The sequence below is a fragment of the Ambystoma mexicanum genome, chromosome 5p (genome assembly GCF_040938575.1).
Source record: "Ambystoma mexicanum isolate Mex_15411 chromosome 5p, UKY_AmexF1_1, whole genome shotgun sequence".
Classification (NCBI taxonomy): Eukaryota; Metazoa; Chordata; class Amphibia; order Caudata; family Ambystomatidae; genus Ambystoma; species Ambystoma mexicanum.
The window spans coordinates 858,924,709-858,941,547 of NC_090930.1; the positions used below are offsets into that span (position 1 = coordinate 858,924,709).

General features: G+C 46.9%; 1 protein-coding gene across 3 annotated transcripts in view; it reads left to right on the forward strand.

Annotated features, from left to right (window-relative positions):
• The window catches only part of CDK13 (cyclin dependent kinase 13), a 1,667,419-nt gene that overhangs the window by 147,627 nt on the left and 1,502,953 nt on the right, over nt 1-16,839 (forward strand). For all 3 annotated transcript variants that reach the window (XM_069613294.1, XM_069613292.1, XM_069613293.1), the window contains exon 4: nt 9,351-10,196. In XM_069613294.1, the coding sequence (XP_069469395.1) occupies nt 9,351-10,196 (846 nt within the window). The remainder of the gene's footprint in view (nt 1-9,350; nt 10,197-16,839) is intronic.

Below are 16,839 nucleotides of genomic sequence, written 5' to 3' on the forward strand. Positions count from 1 at the left end.
TAGTAAGAAAGAAGACCGGGGGCTGGAGGCCCATTCTCGACCTACGATGACTCAAGTAGATCAAGTCCCAAAAATTCGGTCACGTTGCAGCATGTGCTCGGCCAACTGGAGGAAGGCAACTTCCTATAGTCTCTGGGTCTAGAAGACACGTACTTCCACGTCCCCATTCTCAGACACCATCTTAAGTTCCTCTGCTTTGTCGTACAAGGGGAACACTACCATTTCAAGGCTCTTCCCTTCAGACTGAAGTCGGCATCCAGAGTATTTACGGAGTGCCTGGCCCCAGTGGTGGCCCATCTGTGCCTACAGGGAATACATGTGTACCATTACCTAGACGGCTGGCTCATTCGGGCCAAGTCGAGAGACAACGCCGTTGATCACACAGAGGATCGTCCGGTTGCGGATGGATGTGGGGTTCTGTGCAGGATGTGCTGTTCCTGGGGTCCAGGCTGAACACTGGCGTGCCTGGCGGCTCCCTCAGAGAATAACGGCAATTTTTAAGCAAGGTGCAACGGCTGTTGGCACTGAAGGTTGCCACGGTGGGGACCTTCAAGTCGCTGCTCGGCATGATGTTCATCTATCTGATCCGGCTCTGCGGGTTGTGGATGCGAACCCCCGCCCTCCCTTACAGGAATTCGTAGACTCCCGTTGGATCCAGGTGTCCGGAAGCTAAGCTTCAAGGACAGGATTGTGCTCAGCGATAAGTTGGTGGGGCGTGCGCTCCAACATGGCCAGAGGCAGAGGCTTTCAGAGCCCATGTACCAGGAAACGGTGGCGACGGACATTTCCCTGCAGGGCTGGGGAGCCCACACAGGACGTCTCCACGCCAGAGGCCTGTAGCTGCCAGAGGCAGAGCAGCTACACATAAAAATCCTGGAACTGCAGGCAGTGTTTTGGGCCCACAAGTCATTCCTTCCGTCCCTTAGGGGCAAAGTGGTGAGGGTCTTCATGGCTACCACCATGATGTATTACATCAGGAAGTAGGGGGGCACCAGATCCCTGGCGCTCTCCAGAGAGGCGCAGGAATTGTGGCACTGGACCGTTGCCTACGGGATGTTTCTCATGCAGGTTCACCAGGCAGGAGTCAAACAGTCGCCAACTTTCAGCAGGGAGCTGCGCTCTTGCACAAGTGGTAACTTCGGCAGGATCAAGTGGGCAGCCTGTTCCTCCGGTGAAGCAGACCTCGCATCGACCTACTTGCGACAAACTCCAAGTGCCAGAGATTCGCCAGCAGGTTCCACCAGCCAGGGAGCATGTGAGGGGGGACGGGGGGGGAGACGCTTTCTTCCCTTGGGATGGTCTGTTCCTGTACGCGTGCCCTCCGTTGCTTATGCTACAAGTAATCAGTCAACTCAAACTGCCGGTGCAAGATGATCCTAGTCGCCCCAGCGTGGCAGAGGCTGATTTGGTACCCGACCTTCTCAGCCTGGCAATGTCACCTCCAGTCAATCTGCCATTGGTCGTGGATCTGCTCGCCAGAGAAGGAGGTGCAATCCTGCACCAGGATCGCTGAAACTGAAGGTCTGGCTCCTGCACCTTTAGAGTTTTGGGGGGTGGGTGGGGGGGGGGGGTTAACGAGCTGCCTGCAGACTGCAGGGAGGTCCTTGCCAGAGCATCATTGATTCTTACGTTCTACAGGCGTAAGTGGAAGCTTGGGTGCCGGTCAAGGAAGCGTAACCCGTTGAGGGCCATGGCCCCTCGGATCCTTCTGTATTTGTCATCTTTGGCTAAGGCAGGGCATCTGGCGACTACCTCCCGCTACCCTAGGTCTCCGGGATGGTAGTCACTTTGGCTGTCTAGTCAAGGAGTTCCTGAAGGGACTAGTTCGATCATTTCTGCTGGTGAAGGCGCCTGCCCAGGCGTGGGAACTAAATGTGCTGCTGACCAGGCTCATGGGGGGGGGGGGGACTGGTGGGAAGGGGCCCTTCGAGCCTATACATCAAGTTTCTATTAAGTACCTTTCAGGGAAGACTGCTTTCCTCGTGGCTATCACCTCTGCCAGGAGAGTAGGTGAGATCTAGGCCCTGTTCTGCAAGCAGCCTTATCTGACTTTCCATGATACAAGGGTGGTGCTGCAGACGTACCCCTCCTTCATGCCGAAAGTTCAGTCGGAATTTCATCTCGATGAACCTTTGGTATTGCCCTTGTTGCTGGCTGAAAGGACAGCACTTTTTGGATGTGGCGCTTGCTCTGAAGTTCTGTGTGGCCCGCACGAGGAGTTTATCTCAGCTTTTTATGAACTTTGGTCCTGTTAACCATGGGAAGGCTTCCATCTCCAGATGGGTCTCCAGCTGCATCACCCACTGTCACTGGTTGGCAAACCGACAGCTGCCGGGCTGTCCCAGCCCATTCTACCAGAGCGATCGCTGCGACAACAGAATTCCTGTCTGGTGTGCGCCTGCTGGACATCTGCAGGGCTGCTACGTGAAGGTCTTCGCACACCTTCATGAAGTTCTACTGTGTCAACAAGGATCCTAGGGTCGGCCAAGCAGTGCTACGCAACTGTTTTGCTTCAAGGCGAGCTTGGTGAAAAGGTAAGAGTATTTGCTTCTGTTGAGCCTTGCTACCTCCCGTGGTTATGTATGCATGTACTGCTATGTATTCTTTATTCATGAGCATGTGAATCCATGCCAGACCCCATGCTAGAGAAGGAACAAGTTATTTACCTGTAACTGTTGTTCTCCGGCATGGGTCTGGCATGGATTCACATGCGTACCCTCACTCCTGCCCCTCTAAGACTCTTCTTGGTTATACTTCCACTTTATGTGCTACCAAATCTGAAGATGGCTGCCAGAGGGACTTCGGGAGAGGGCAGTCATTGGCTGGGAGCAGTCTGACCCAGAGCTCAGTGATTGGTTTATAGGAGAAAGATGGTTTGTAAACGAAAGTGAAACTATTTTTCTTTTACCGAGGATTCCCAGACTGACGAGGATTCATGATGATGTGAATCCATGCCAGACCCATGCTGGAGAACTCCACTTCATCATTTCCTGCTTGCCTCTCAAAAGCCTAATTCCAGATCACCAGTTCTAAATCGAATGTTTTCTGGATAGTAAAGTTCTTAGTATTCACTGATGCTAAAATCTTAAATAGTTCAACCAGGGGATTAGAAGTACCCAGTCCCTCAGCAAAATGTTTAGAATTGTATGTAGCAGCACTGCATTTGATTAGTCCATAAAATCATTATCATGCGAATTGGCCTCAATGTGAGATCTGTGATCTATTCTTGATTTAATTGTGTGTTGCTAACAGACTATCCAGTGATGGTCGTCTGGGAAAAGATCGCCAGGGGGTGATCATTTATCCAAATTTGCACTCCCAAGAAAACTGAGCACTTTCACCAAATATTCTAGGACTGGATTTAGAATAGTAATAATTACCTGTGGGGAAGGCTTTTAAGGGGTTCTGGGAGGCCTTTAATTGGTTCTGGGGAAAAAATTGATTGCTTGGCGACTTTTTCGCAGGGGACATTTTTACATAGAAACGCAAACCGTGGTGCTGAGGTAGGAACTTTTAAGAACATGGCTAAAAATGGCATGGTCCTTTTGTTGGATGATAGGAATATCCTAAAGTTCGGAGACCGACAAAGCAATTGCTTGTTGTTTGCCCTGGTGAATTTGCACTATGTTGTAAGTTGTTGGATACTCGGGCAGACGGGGTTATAGCTCAGGGGCAACATGCTTGTTTTCGAAGCAAGAAAACACTGAGCAGCATTGTTTTGATAACCGCATGAAGTGTGATATAAAAGGTCAATTTGTTGCATTTTAAAAGAAAAGGTATACCCCAAGTAGTGTACTAACAATTTGCTGCAATTCATAGTGTGGTCACATAAGTATTCCTGTGCCAATTGTGTGAGAACCCCACACCTAGGTAAAGTCAAAACTGTAGTTGGATGTTACTTTGAAAGTAGACCAAGTTTTACATTAACCAGCCAGGACCACTGCCTTTTTAAAGTATTCATTTTCAGTTCTCTTAAGTACATGAACTTGTGACCTTGCTGTTCAAGCATGAAGTACAGCATTGTCTGCCTAACTCAATACCACTTTTGAGATTCCACGAACTACGGGAGCCTCAGTAAAATTAGTTTTCAGTTAATCCGCACAGGACTGGTGTACAGACTAAGTAATAGGGGGGGGGGGAGAAACAATTACACAGCCCTGTTTCTCTAACTCTGCTAAGAGTCTGTGGACTCACCCCTTAATCTAGACCTTATCGAAGCCTTGATTTCCTGATAAATTAACTCAAGAATTAGAAGATGATGTAAAGATATTTTGAAGGCTTCATTGACCCTCCAGAGTCTTGACTTTTTCAACATGCCAAAAGCAGATATGGGGTCCTTGAAAGCCAAACGCATATGACAAACCACCTAGGCAGATATGGGTCACGTTTGTTGCTCTGGAGTGCAAGACCACACGGGGCTACAAGCACGACAGTGCCTAGCCTACAGAACCTGCTGAGCTATTTCTCAGACTGATGATTCTGTCTAAACATCTCAGAGAAAAACAGAACCCCTTGTAAATAAGGGTGTTCAAGCTCCAAGCCATTAACAAGGCATAAAAGTCACTTGTCCCACCTCCCCCTCTACATATGCACAGCATAACATTTTACACCCCTACAGTTCATTACTAGCTAATTGCGAGTGCAAATTTTACAATTGTGAGCCCTGGTGTGTGTGCACACAGTAGAATTCCTTTCATCTCAATGCAACTCCAAAATTCAGGGCACTAAAAGCAAATTAATCAACAGTGAAGGAAGAGGGTTGTCTGCGAACGTTTGTCTTTTAAGGGGCTCAGGTACATGGGATTTCACTTTTAGAAACGACTACTTCTCATTGACACTCCTCCGCACCAATTCCTGGCTCTTATTCAGGCTTGGACCAATATCACTTTTAGCCTTTTATTTTCTTTTTTTTTCTTGCAACATCACTCTTGGGTCTCAAAATGACTCCTTACAGCCATGCCAAGATGCAGTTTGAAAGTGTGAAACATTGCAGAAAGTGATCCATTAAAGGATAACCATTTTAAATCTTTGAAAACAGTGTGCAACTTTTATAAGGCTTTTATTTGTCATATGTATAGTGCCTTTTACCATTGGTATGATCCCAAAGCGCTGTGGGTTGAACACCCGTGTGGATCGTAGTCCAGGTCTGTGGCGAGAGTAGTGTAGTAAATAGTGCTTGGGTGCACTCTGTATGTGTGCAGCCAGGACAGATTAGGTGGTGTGGTGGGGTGTTTGTGTGAGAACAGTGGAAAGTGTGCAGCAATGCCAATTGCACTAGGGTAGCTGCATTCCGGTGGTGAATGGAATTGTGTGCACCTAGGCAGATTTTCATGGGGGTATAGCTGCGATTGTTTGGGTGAGAATGGAGGTGGATAAGTATATGTGCAGCTAGGCTGAATTAATGGAGGGGTATAGCTTTGTTCTATTGTTTGTGCCAAAGAGTTAGCATATTGGTGTGTTTAAGTGTCTGTGTGGATTCAAGGGGGACCCTGTTCCTGATGTGCTTTCAGTGTCTGTCAGGGGCGTTCGTGGCTATTAGGCGAAGGTCCTCCCTGTGGCTTATTGGGTCTACAATTGCTTATTGGCGTGGTCTGTTGGGCGATGACAACCAGATCAGGCCCAAATCATATAGTTTCAATATAACTGCTAGAGGGTCCCTAGGTTGGTATTTCTGCTAAATACATTTCCACATGTAGAGGACTAGGAAATATAGAAGTGCTAGTAGGTGCTCGGTATGTAGTTCTGCTCAAAGATTTCTAGATGAATAAGCGAAGCAGGATAGTATTCTCCTGGACAGATGTAGTGCATATCTGGAGGGGGCAATGATCAAGCTTGGTCATGGCTGTGGTACATGAGTGCTATTAGTGTTTGGGTTACAAGTTTTGCACAATCAACCTGATAATTGGAGATGGAAATCTCATGGCCTCAAAGCGTGGTGTATACCAGTTGGACGGAGGCAATGATTGAACTGTCATGGTGTAGGCACATAAGTGTTACTACAATTCGGGTTTTCAAGTCTAGGGCAATGGCTTCAGATAGTTTTGAGGTAGTTATTGAGCCACTTTATAAATACAAACTTGATATGATATGGTATTTGTAACGCGCCTATACACAAGTGTTTCAAGGCGCGACGAGGCAGGGAGGGAGGGAAACAAGGGGAAGACAGACAAACGATCCTACTAGGCCAGGTGTCATTCAGATCGGGCAAGTGCAGAGGTAAGGGGAAAAGGAGAAAGTGCAGGGGGAGGAGGTGGGGGGGAAAGTGCAGTACACGGTAAGTAGCGTAATAAAATAATAAATAATAAATAAAAGGGCCAGCTGGTGGCAAGTGCGAGGTAAGTGCAGAGCAAGTGCTAGGAAGGGGGCTGTAGGGATACAGTGACAGTCCCACAGTGCAGGGGGAGCCAGGGAGGCAGTGCAAGTGGAGAGTGGCTGGGCCCTGGACCGAGGTCGCTGAGTGGCCAAGATGCAGGTTTAGTGCAGAATTTCAGTGGGGAGTTAAGCAGGTTTAGCAGGGGAGAGAGAAGGCAGAAGCGAAGAGGAAGGTTTTGAGGTGCTTCCGGAACCGGAGATGGTTCTCCTCAAGTTTCAGGGAGGCAGGAAGGCTGTTCCAGAGGGAGGCCCCTGCTGCGGAGAGAGATCTACCCCCAGCTCGTTGCTTCGAGAAGCGGCTGACCATGAGGGAGTTGGAGACGGATGAGCGAAGGGCTCGTGAACGAAGATATTTAGGAAGAGAGAGTTGAAGGTATTTAGGCCCCAGGCCCCAGAAGGCCTTGTGGACAATGCAGAGGGTTTTGAACTTAATCCTCGCAGCCACTGGGAGCCAGTGAAGAGATTTCAGTCCTAGAGAGATACGGTCCCTGGGCTTGAGACCTAGATTATTCTGGAAAGTGCTTATTTGCCCTTTTAACAATGCCTTTTTTTCACCTGTGACAGATCTGTTAATTTGGCCTCCATGATCAGTCTGGTCGAATGAGAAAAAAATGGAAGAAAATGTGGCATACATTTTTCAACAACTTTTGTTTCTAGAACACAAAATGTTACCTCAGTTTTCCCTTTTGTATGTTCTGGACTGTCCATTTCACAACCAGTTTTGTTTGGAGGAGAGTTGGGATTGTATGGCATTCCTTTCAGGATCGTTTTAAAGGAGGTATTGTATGCATTAGTTAAGAAAAAAATGTTTACACTCAGAAATATGGGTAAATGTCTCTCCATGAACTCTGCATTCTCTAAATTTAAACGCAAATCCGTCTTCAAAATGTGCACTCATTACTAGCAGTGAGAACCGCCTCTTGGCCTTTAAAATATGGGGTACTGTAGGCATGTGGGTACTTGAGGGCAATTGACTTGATACTTGGCTTGCCACTTGCAATCTTAACCCCGCCTATAGAATACTCGGCAACCTCATTTTTAGATGACAATTGTAGGATGGTGGGCATTCAATGAGACTGAAGATGAGCAGAATGTGTCTCTGAACGGGAAGAATCAAGGGACCTTGGGGTATGTAGTGGTATACTGCCTTAAATGATAAACATCATTAGTGCATTTGAAGCTGAATTTTCCACATTCATGACTGTTTAATCGTGTTCTCCAAATTCACAATTCCTTGGAAGTTAATGGAGCCTTTATATTTTTTTTTTCCCCTTTGCCATTCTATTCCCTAAGGGGGACATTTTCTCAGAATGTTGGAAACCCACACCAGTAGCAGCTTGAAGGGGTTTCAAAGAATGGACTGATAATAAAGGCTTAGACGGGACACATGTTGGCCCACCCCCACATACACGCTCCCTCTGCCCCCTTACATACACGATCCTCCTCTCCGCTTCACCCCCCTTTTATCACTTTCTAATGGCTAGTGCCGGGTTAAAGTTCAAGCACTCACCTCCTTGGTGGCTGAGATCCTCCTGGGTCTGCGCTCACTGAGTTAGTAATTGAGTCACTGACTTGGGAGGGATAGAAGCAAATCTATCATGTCCATTTAGAGATGCTGGCTTTAAATGAACATGGAATGAATTGAAAATTGGAAGAGTCCGGAGTATTCTGCAGCTAAACACATATAAAAACAACTTGGCTTATTTGTGTCTTCTGATTTTCGCTGCTGGCCTTTGTTTTAAGGAGGATGGGAATAATGCAGAGTAGTATCATGTGCTAAGACGTGGTTTTTGAACCTGAGGCATTGTGTACGATCAAACGCAATTAAGGAAAGAAAAATGGTTTCTAGCAGAGTGTTAATGTTGCTGCATAAAGACATCAGCTGTCTTTTGACCGGTGAGTGGGAAGATATTTGCCATGTGCATATTTGCCATCTCCTTTTTTGATTTAACTTATACATGGTGCTTGTGCGGCGCCTATCAACAAACTATTGCATTGGGAGTGCTGATAAGGAGGTGGGATGTGAGGAGCGGGACACAGCTTGTGGGCATTTGGCTATTTGCCACCCACATGATCCGGCCATGCTAATTATTATGGCTGTTGGCACCCACAACCTGCCGCTCCCCACACAGATCCTCCTGGGATCCATTTGATCAAGCAAGTGGTAAGTAACACCAAACATTGTGAATGTATACGTCTTGCCAGTGTTGTTTCTAATCAGTCTTCTATGTCTTAATTGTAGCTATAAATGTGGTTCTGGTGTGATAAATGGCCTTCAGTCACTTGATTTATATACAATGTGTCCTCACATGTTTTCCTTGTACCAAGTCCTGTTAAAAAGAAACATTATCAAAGCCAATAGTTTTGCTTGTATGTAGGCATTTTCTAGACACTTCTCTCATGTCCAGGTGCTCCCACGTTTTCCCAGCTGTTATCTCATGGCCAGGTAGTCCCACTATTGCAGTGTCTGGCAAATGCCTATCCTATGCCTAACCAAAATCCAAAACTGTTGGCTTTGTCAATGCTCGTTTAATGAGGTATCCCCTTTTTGTTCTGTCACAAAAGTTGATTGTGACTTTCTTCACTACATATACTCTGAACATCTGATTGAAGAGTGGTGATATGTCCCCAATATACACTCAAAATTGATTCAATTTCTCAAACGTCAAACACTTCCTAGCATTAATAGCTGACTGGAAGTGAGCAGAGTAGTTTTATTCCTCAAAGGGGCCGAGTAGTGGCAAACTATTGATTTTTGTGACTTGCATTAAAGTGAGAAGTACCCCATGGATTAAAATTCCACAAAATGAAAGCTTTAATTTAAATGGGTCTCCCCTTGCAGTGTTAAAGCAAACCGTATTTGTCACTCTCGCTCGGTCTAACTGTGGGTGTTCTGTTACAGAAATGTTGTTCAACGTGTTTAGCCTTCATGTTTTACCGTACAGCATTCCCTAACAAAATATTATTTGTTGGTGTAGGCGAGCAGTTAAGTCGAGAAGCAGAAGCCCTTGTACTTCACGGCATTCAAGATCTCGCAGCCGTCATAGATCCAGAAGCCATTCGAGCATTTCTCCCAGCACATTAATCTTGAAAAGCAGCCTAGCTGCAGAATTGAACAAGTACAAAAAAGCAAGAGAAGCTGAAGCAGCGAAAGCTAATGCAAAAGCTTCTAACACATCCACTCCCACTAAAGTGAATGTGGACATTGGGGAACATTCGAACAGTGTGAAGGAGAAGAAGAAAAAATCTGAAATCAAAAATGCCCCAACTCCTTCCCCTCAAAACAGTGAAAAAGAGCTGAAAAAAAAATCTGAAAAGACACCACCTTCACCTCAAAAAAGCAACTTGAAGGAAAGGAAAAAGAACAAGACTCCCCGAACGCCTTCACCTAAAACCAACATAGTGAAGGAGATTAAGAAAACCAAGACTCCCCACACACCGTCTCCTCAAACAAATAGCATGAAAGAACTGAAAAAAATAAAAACTGAACAGACCCAGTCTCCTTCAGGTGCTGTTGCTGCAGTAAAAGTAGAGAAAGTACAAGAGAAGATTAAAGTGGATAAAGTGAAAGAAAAGCCACCCATTGAGTCTTTGAAGGAAAAAAGCACTCCACTTGCTGTTGACAAATCTGCTAAACAAGCACCCGTAGCAGTGAAAAAAAAGACACCAGTTAATGTTAAAGAGGAGCCAGATTTACAAAAAGAGAAAAACAAACCACATCCAGCAACCTCAGGATCCAAGGAGAAGGTTAAGAATATTGTACGTCTGGGATCAACACTGCCAGCTTTACCGTTTCCTCCTTTGATAACCGGAGACTTTGACAGGTGAGCCTTCACATGGTTTGTAGCTCCTATTTGGAGAATGTACTTGATGATTATTTTAAACTGAATGAAAGCGTGATCGCGAGAATCAAAAACGTTTCAGCTTGCAAATTCTCTGCTCTGTGGTTTTCTTTTTCACTTTTATACCCCATCCTTTATGTACATTCTCAGACTGCAACTGGATTTGCCTTTCTTCCATACTGTTGGTTCATTCCGTCCATCGGGACTGGACCATAGCAATTTTGAAGCATCACAAATAATTTGTCCTTTTTTTATTTTTGTGGGGCCACCGCATGTAACCATAGCCCCGCCTTTCTGCGCTCTGCCCCGTGAATCACCCTTCAGTCCTTTTCTCAGCACGGTCCGGGTCGGATGCCCTTGCATCGTAGGGAAATTATTTTTTTGTTCCCTTGTCCTTACTCTTCCTGCTCTGGTTCCATGTTCTTCGTCCTCTTGTCTATGCCCTATGCCGGAGTTTCTGGGATTCGTGTCCTGTTCTTGGTGCGAATGTCATTACTCCTATGTTCCGTCCCCTTTCCTCCATACTTATGGGACATTCCGTCCTTCGGGACGGGGACCGGAGCACTTTTGTTAAAAAGCATCAAAATTGAAAACATTTTGTCCTCTTTTTACACTGGGTACTGCATGCAGCCGTAACCCGCCATCCTGAGCTCTGCATCGCCCTCCGATTGGTGGTGGGCCTTCCTGGCAACCATCCTCATTGCGTTTGTGGGGGTATGCCTCAAATGAGGCCTCTGCCTACCCCCAGCGCCTAAACCTTCATCAGAGGAAGTATTTTTCAGGAAATTTCAGAGGCTTATGCATTCTGACCCTATGAAAGAGTACTTTAAGGGCCTTTTAAAGGAAATCTACCCTGAACCTCCAGCGCCACCTTCAACCCCGGTGGCTCCTTCGGTGGTACCACCTCTTCCTATTGTTCCGTCTCCAGGTCTTCCTCCCTTACCCCCCCTGTCTCCCATAGAGAAGACACTGGTAGAGCGGGATAGTACTTTAAAACCTGTGGCAGCCCAGCCGTCTGCCTCCGATTCACTGGTTGACCCTTAAGTGGATCAGGATAGCGATGAGCAGCCCTGCTCTGTTGGAGCATTCCATGACCGGGTTCTGGATATGATGGCCCTCCTCAAAATTCCAGTACCTGAGGCCCCCGCTCTGCAGGAAGGGGTGCTTTCGGCAGCATTCACCTTGTTGCCACAAGAGCATACCGGCCTGTTCCTTCAGGACGTTTTGGGTGCGGCCTGTACGTTCTGGGATAAGTCCCACACCGGGCTGCATATCGATAAGAGAATCAACGCCCGTTACAGGCTTCTCACCTCCGAGGGGATGGCATTGCTGTCTTGTCATCTCCCTTCCTCGACGGTGGTAGCTGCAGTCACGCTTCAATCCAAGCTGCCTCTGCAACCTCTATGGCTGCGGCTCACATTCTCTCCAAGGAAGACAAGATTTTGGACTCCTTGGGTAAGAAAGTCTTTGCCAACTCAGCACTGCAACTTCGCCAAGCAAATACCGAGCTGATCCTGGCGGCAGCTAATATGAAGCTGTGGAAGGAGTTGGCTGATTGCCAGGAGTGCATTCCTGCGGATAGGCTAGACTTCTTAAAGGCTGGTTTGTCGGATGCCAGGCTGTTGGCACAAGATCTCCTGGAAGCTGTGGCACACCATGTTGATACCTCAGCTCGAGGACTGATGGTGGGAATTGACACCTCCCGCCAAGCGTGGCTCCATGCGACAAAGTTTTCGAAGGAATTGCAAGATAGTTCTGACCTTCCTTTCAATCTCAATCCTATGTCTTCAGGGAGTTCCAGGACCGCCTGGCGCGTAGGACTGAACCTCCGGTCGGTGTAACCTGTCGAACAGCAACGTGGTCGGTTTTTTCTCTCTCAGCCATCAGCCTCCTCTCTAGGGGCAGATAGTCTCCCTGCCAACAAGTCTGCAAAATATTTTTTCAGTCGCACGAGACTCCGGTGGGAGGACGAATCTCGTCTCATCTGGAGGAGTGGCAGACCATTTCTCGTCTCATCTGGAGGTGTGGCAGAGCACTGAGGATCAGTGGGTTTTGTCCATCGCTCGTTCGGGCGGGCTTTCTCTTGCCCCTCCCCATACCCCATTCTTCAATCCTCCCTTTCAACAGATCGGGACACCCTCCCTCAGAGCCAAGGTTCAGAAGCTTCCAGACCTCGGGGGTGGAACCTGTCCCCCTCAGGGAGCAAGGGGGAGGGCTTCTACTCTCGACTGTTCATGGTGCCCAAACTCAACCAGGATGGTCTGAGCACCATCCTCAACCTTTCCCAGTTCAACCTTTCTCTTCCCCCAAGAGAAATTCGAGATCCCACCCTGCCAAATAAAGTCTTCGATTCGGAAGGGCGACTGGCTAAGTGTAGTCTACCTTCAGGACGCGTATATCCACATCCTGATGAGGAGACCGCATCAAAAATATCTGCGGTTCTCCCTTGGAGGGGAGCACTTCCAGTTCTGTGTGCTCCCGTTTGGTCTCAGCTCGGCGCTGCGCGTCTTTACGAAGAGGATGTCGGTCATGGTAGCTTTCCTACGGCTACAGGGTGTTCATGTATATCCGTATCTGGACTGTCTCCTACGCAGCCCTTGTCCTCTGATGGCTTTGAGCAATCTCCAATGTCTCCTCCAGCTCCTGTTCGATCTTGGGCTGTCGGTGAATTGGCGTAAATCTTCCATGACGGTGTCCCAAGACCTGATCTTCCTGGGTTTCCGTTCGAACACGATCGACTCCAGGGTGTATTTGATGGCGGACAGGATTGCGGATCTATTCTCCACGTGTCAACTCTTCATCCAGTCACAGCACATGACAGACTTCTGGGCCTAATGGCCTTGTGCGTGCTTGCCCTTCCTCTTGTGTGTCTCAAAATGAGGTGCACGCAGCTAGCTCTTCGGAGCTCTTGGTGTCAGGCTTCAGACTCGGATTGCAAGATGATCCCAGTTCCATCCTGCATGATGGCAGACCTTATATGGTGGTCCTCGACCAACAATCTTACAGTGGGGGCCTCCTTTCAGGAGCCCTGCCCATAAGTGACCATTACCATGGACTCCTCCCTTCTGGGGTGGCACGCAACGATGGATCATCTCCAGGTTTTCGATCTATGGATGCCGCAGGACAGGCAGGTTCATATGTTTGGAACTCCTGGCTGTTTTTATGGCACTGAAAGCTTTTGAACCATCCATCATGAACCAGGTGGTCTGTGTCTGCATGGACAACTCAGTGTCTGTTTTATATCAACAAGCAGGGTGGTACCAAGTCACCACTTCTTGTGGACCTTGCCATTCAGGTTTGGGAATGGGCCATCCAGCACAGCATTTGGCTACTGGCGGTACACATGACGGGGCAATTCAATGTGACTGCATACTCACCCAGCCGACAGACAGCGGCCAGCTAAGAGTGGGAACTGAACATGGAGGTCCAACATCTTTCGCCAATGGGGCACTCCATAAGTGGACCTTTTTGTGACTGCTACAAACAGGAAATGTCCTCTTTACGTGTTTAAACGGTCTCAGGGCCTCCCCTCTAGGGGGATGGTCTCGAGATTCCGTGGCACAGCATGAGGGCTTCCAGCCTCTTCCTCTGATTCATCGGTCACTCTACAAGCTCAGGAATGCATCGAATTGCACTTTCCTGTTCATAGCTCCTTGGTGGTCAACCAGATTCTGGTTTTCGGAATTTCAGCATCTGCCGATTTTGTCCTCCAATCAGACCGCTGCTGATTCGCAACATGCTTCACCAGTGCGATCAGCAGATGTGGTACCCTTCCCCACAATCATTAATCTTGGCGGCCTGGTGCCTGAATTCAAGCCCCTAGCGCAGTTTAACCTGTCCAAGGACAATATGCGCATTATCAAAGCGGCCACAAAGCCTACTTCGAGCTCCTAGTATAGGAGCAAGTGGCTCTGGTTTTGTCACTGGTGTTCAGCTAAGCGACTAGACCCCAGACATGCTACGATTGACACTGTCCTTTCGTTCATTTCTCATCTGGCTGCTTCAGGCATTCATGTCTTGTAGGATGTACTTGTTGGCTATTGCCGCCCAACTGTCCACTGACACCTGTTCCTTTTCTTTGCCGAACCCAGCCATCAAACGGCATTTTGCAGGTTTATTAGATCTTTTTCCACCTGTACGCACATTTAAAGTGGGATTTAAATGTGGTCCTGACTGCCTTATACCAGAAACCATTTGAACCCATGGCTAAGACCAATCTGAAGTACCTTTCTTGGAAGGTTGCTTTTTTGATCGCAGTGACTTCAGCAAGGCGTGTAAGTGAACTTCAAGCTCTGTCCGTGCAACATCTGTTGCTTACCTTTCATAAGGATAAGGTTGTGCTTCACACTCCTCCTCCTTTCCTTCCTAAAGTTGTGACTGATTTTCATTTGAATACATCTATATCATTACCTGTCTTTGGTATTACCTATCAGGTAATAAGACAGTTCACATGTACGTACATACATGTACATACATGTACCTGATACATACATGTACATACATGTACCTGATACATACATGTACCTGATACAGAAGGTACCTGTCTTTGAATCTGGGAACGGCGAGGCTGCGTGAGTACGCAGCTCTAGTTGGTCTTGTTGGTTGGTGTTTGACTTTATCTGCCGGGTATTTGGGGGAGGAATTTGAGAGGCACTTGTGGGTGTTGACGAGCGTGCAAAGAGCTATTCTGTCCTGTACTGGTAGCCAATGGGCATGTTGTCTGAAGCTAGTGATGTGAGTGGATTTTGGAATGTTTAATGCCGATCTTAAGGCATTATTTTGGACGACCTGGAGTTTGAGGTTCCTAACGGAGGTGCCTAGATAGAGGGTGTTACAGTAATCCAGCTTGGAAAACACTAGAGCCCCTAGCCAAGGTAATGCAGCTACTAGGCGATGGGAATTACTTGCATGTGTTGATTAGCTTGTTGGTGTAGGCTGTGGAGGCGGCAGTGGCATTCACTTGCTTCTTGAGAGAGAGGGTAGAGTCTAAGTATACCCTCCAAGGTTTTGATTTCTTTGGCCACTTTGAACGGGATTCCATCGATGTTTATGGATGTATAGCGGGAATCTAATTAGTTAAGGCGTGTTTGAGAGCAGACTATCAAGAGCTCAGTTTTTTCGTCATTGAGGCAGGTGCTGTGGTCTGCCATCCACGCCTGGATTTCCAAGTAAATCTTGTTAATCCGTTCACAATCTTATTCATAGCACGCTGAGAGCGTGAGGACAACCTGAGTCATCGGCATGATTCGTGTATGTGACACCTAGGTTGGCCACACGGTCCAAAAGGAGCTTTGTGAAGAAGTCTGCCAGCATGGACTAGGCACAGGTCCTTAGATAGGCAAGTAAAGGGAGAACCTTTGCTGTCCTATTTTTCTTCCTGCCCTTGATAGTTCTCTAGCACTCTGTGCCGGTCAAGTGGCACAGCGAGTAGAGCGCTCGCTTTGACATCCGTGCAGAGTCTGCTAACACAGGTTCGAATCCCGGCGGGGCCAAACTCAGCCTTTCATCCTTCCGAGGTCGATAAATGAGCACCACACACCGTGGGTAATAATAAGCAGCGCTCAGATACCTGAGGGTTCGTAGCGCTATATAAGTGCCAAATTATTATTATTATTATTATTATTATTATGCAGTCTCCAAACACTATAATAGTCCTTGGTTTTGGAGAGACGACAGGACCAGCCCACTGTTTATCTGCACCTTCCTCTCCTGTGGAGACAGTTCAACTCTCAGGAGCATCATATATGCTGAGCTGAATGTTTAAGTATTTGGGTTTGTGATGTGGTTTCGGAATCGAAAGCAAAGTCCAATTTTATAAAAGTGTTTGTCTTTGAAGCTGGATATCCATAGGTATAATGCCTGTATGTAAAATAGAGAAAGTTGATGCACATTCTGGTCCTGTAGATGGGCTGCACTGCGGTGTCTGATATAGATAGGGGGAGATGAACTGTTGATGCTGTTTATAAATGTTCATGAGTTTATAAAATTATTGTAATTGATTACTCTCAATAAAAACATATGAAACAAATATTTCTCTTGACACCAATGTTAACTATTCTGTTTCATTTTTTGAGAATGGTCTGCCCTGATCAGATAGCCATAGCGACCTCTACATTTCATAGATGTTCTGGTAGGTTGGTATTGCTAGAAATGTAAAAAAATGGGCACACGTAGCCTGCCGGATCCTGTCATGAAATGCTGGCTGTAGGCCCCATCAGACGGGATGCTAGTATTATGGCACCGGGCCAAATGAAACAATGTGTTTTTCATGCCATGTTTCTACACGGCAACATTTTCTTTTCCGTGCACTATTCCTGTTCCAGTTTTAACTTGATGGTGTCCTGTGTTTATAATGTGGATATCCACAACTACAAGACCCAATCTCTTTACACAGCCCAACAACGCAAATAAAAGCCTTCATGCTTCAAGATTTAATCACTTCTAGGTGGTGGTTTTCAGATTTCATATTTTTTCATTTCTATCAGGAACTTAGACTTTTTTTATGACTGCAAAAAATAGTTTTTAAGCTTAGTTCATACCTAGAAAAGTGATATTTTTGGGGAGGACAAGTCCTTTACGCTCATGCAACCACCCAGTATTGTCCGAAAAGTTGGCTGGAGCTAAT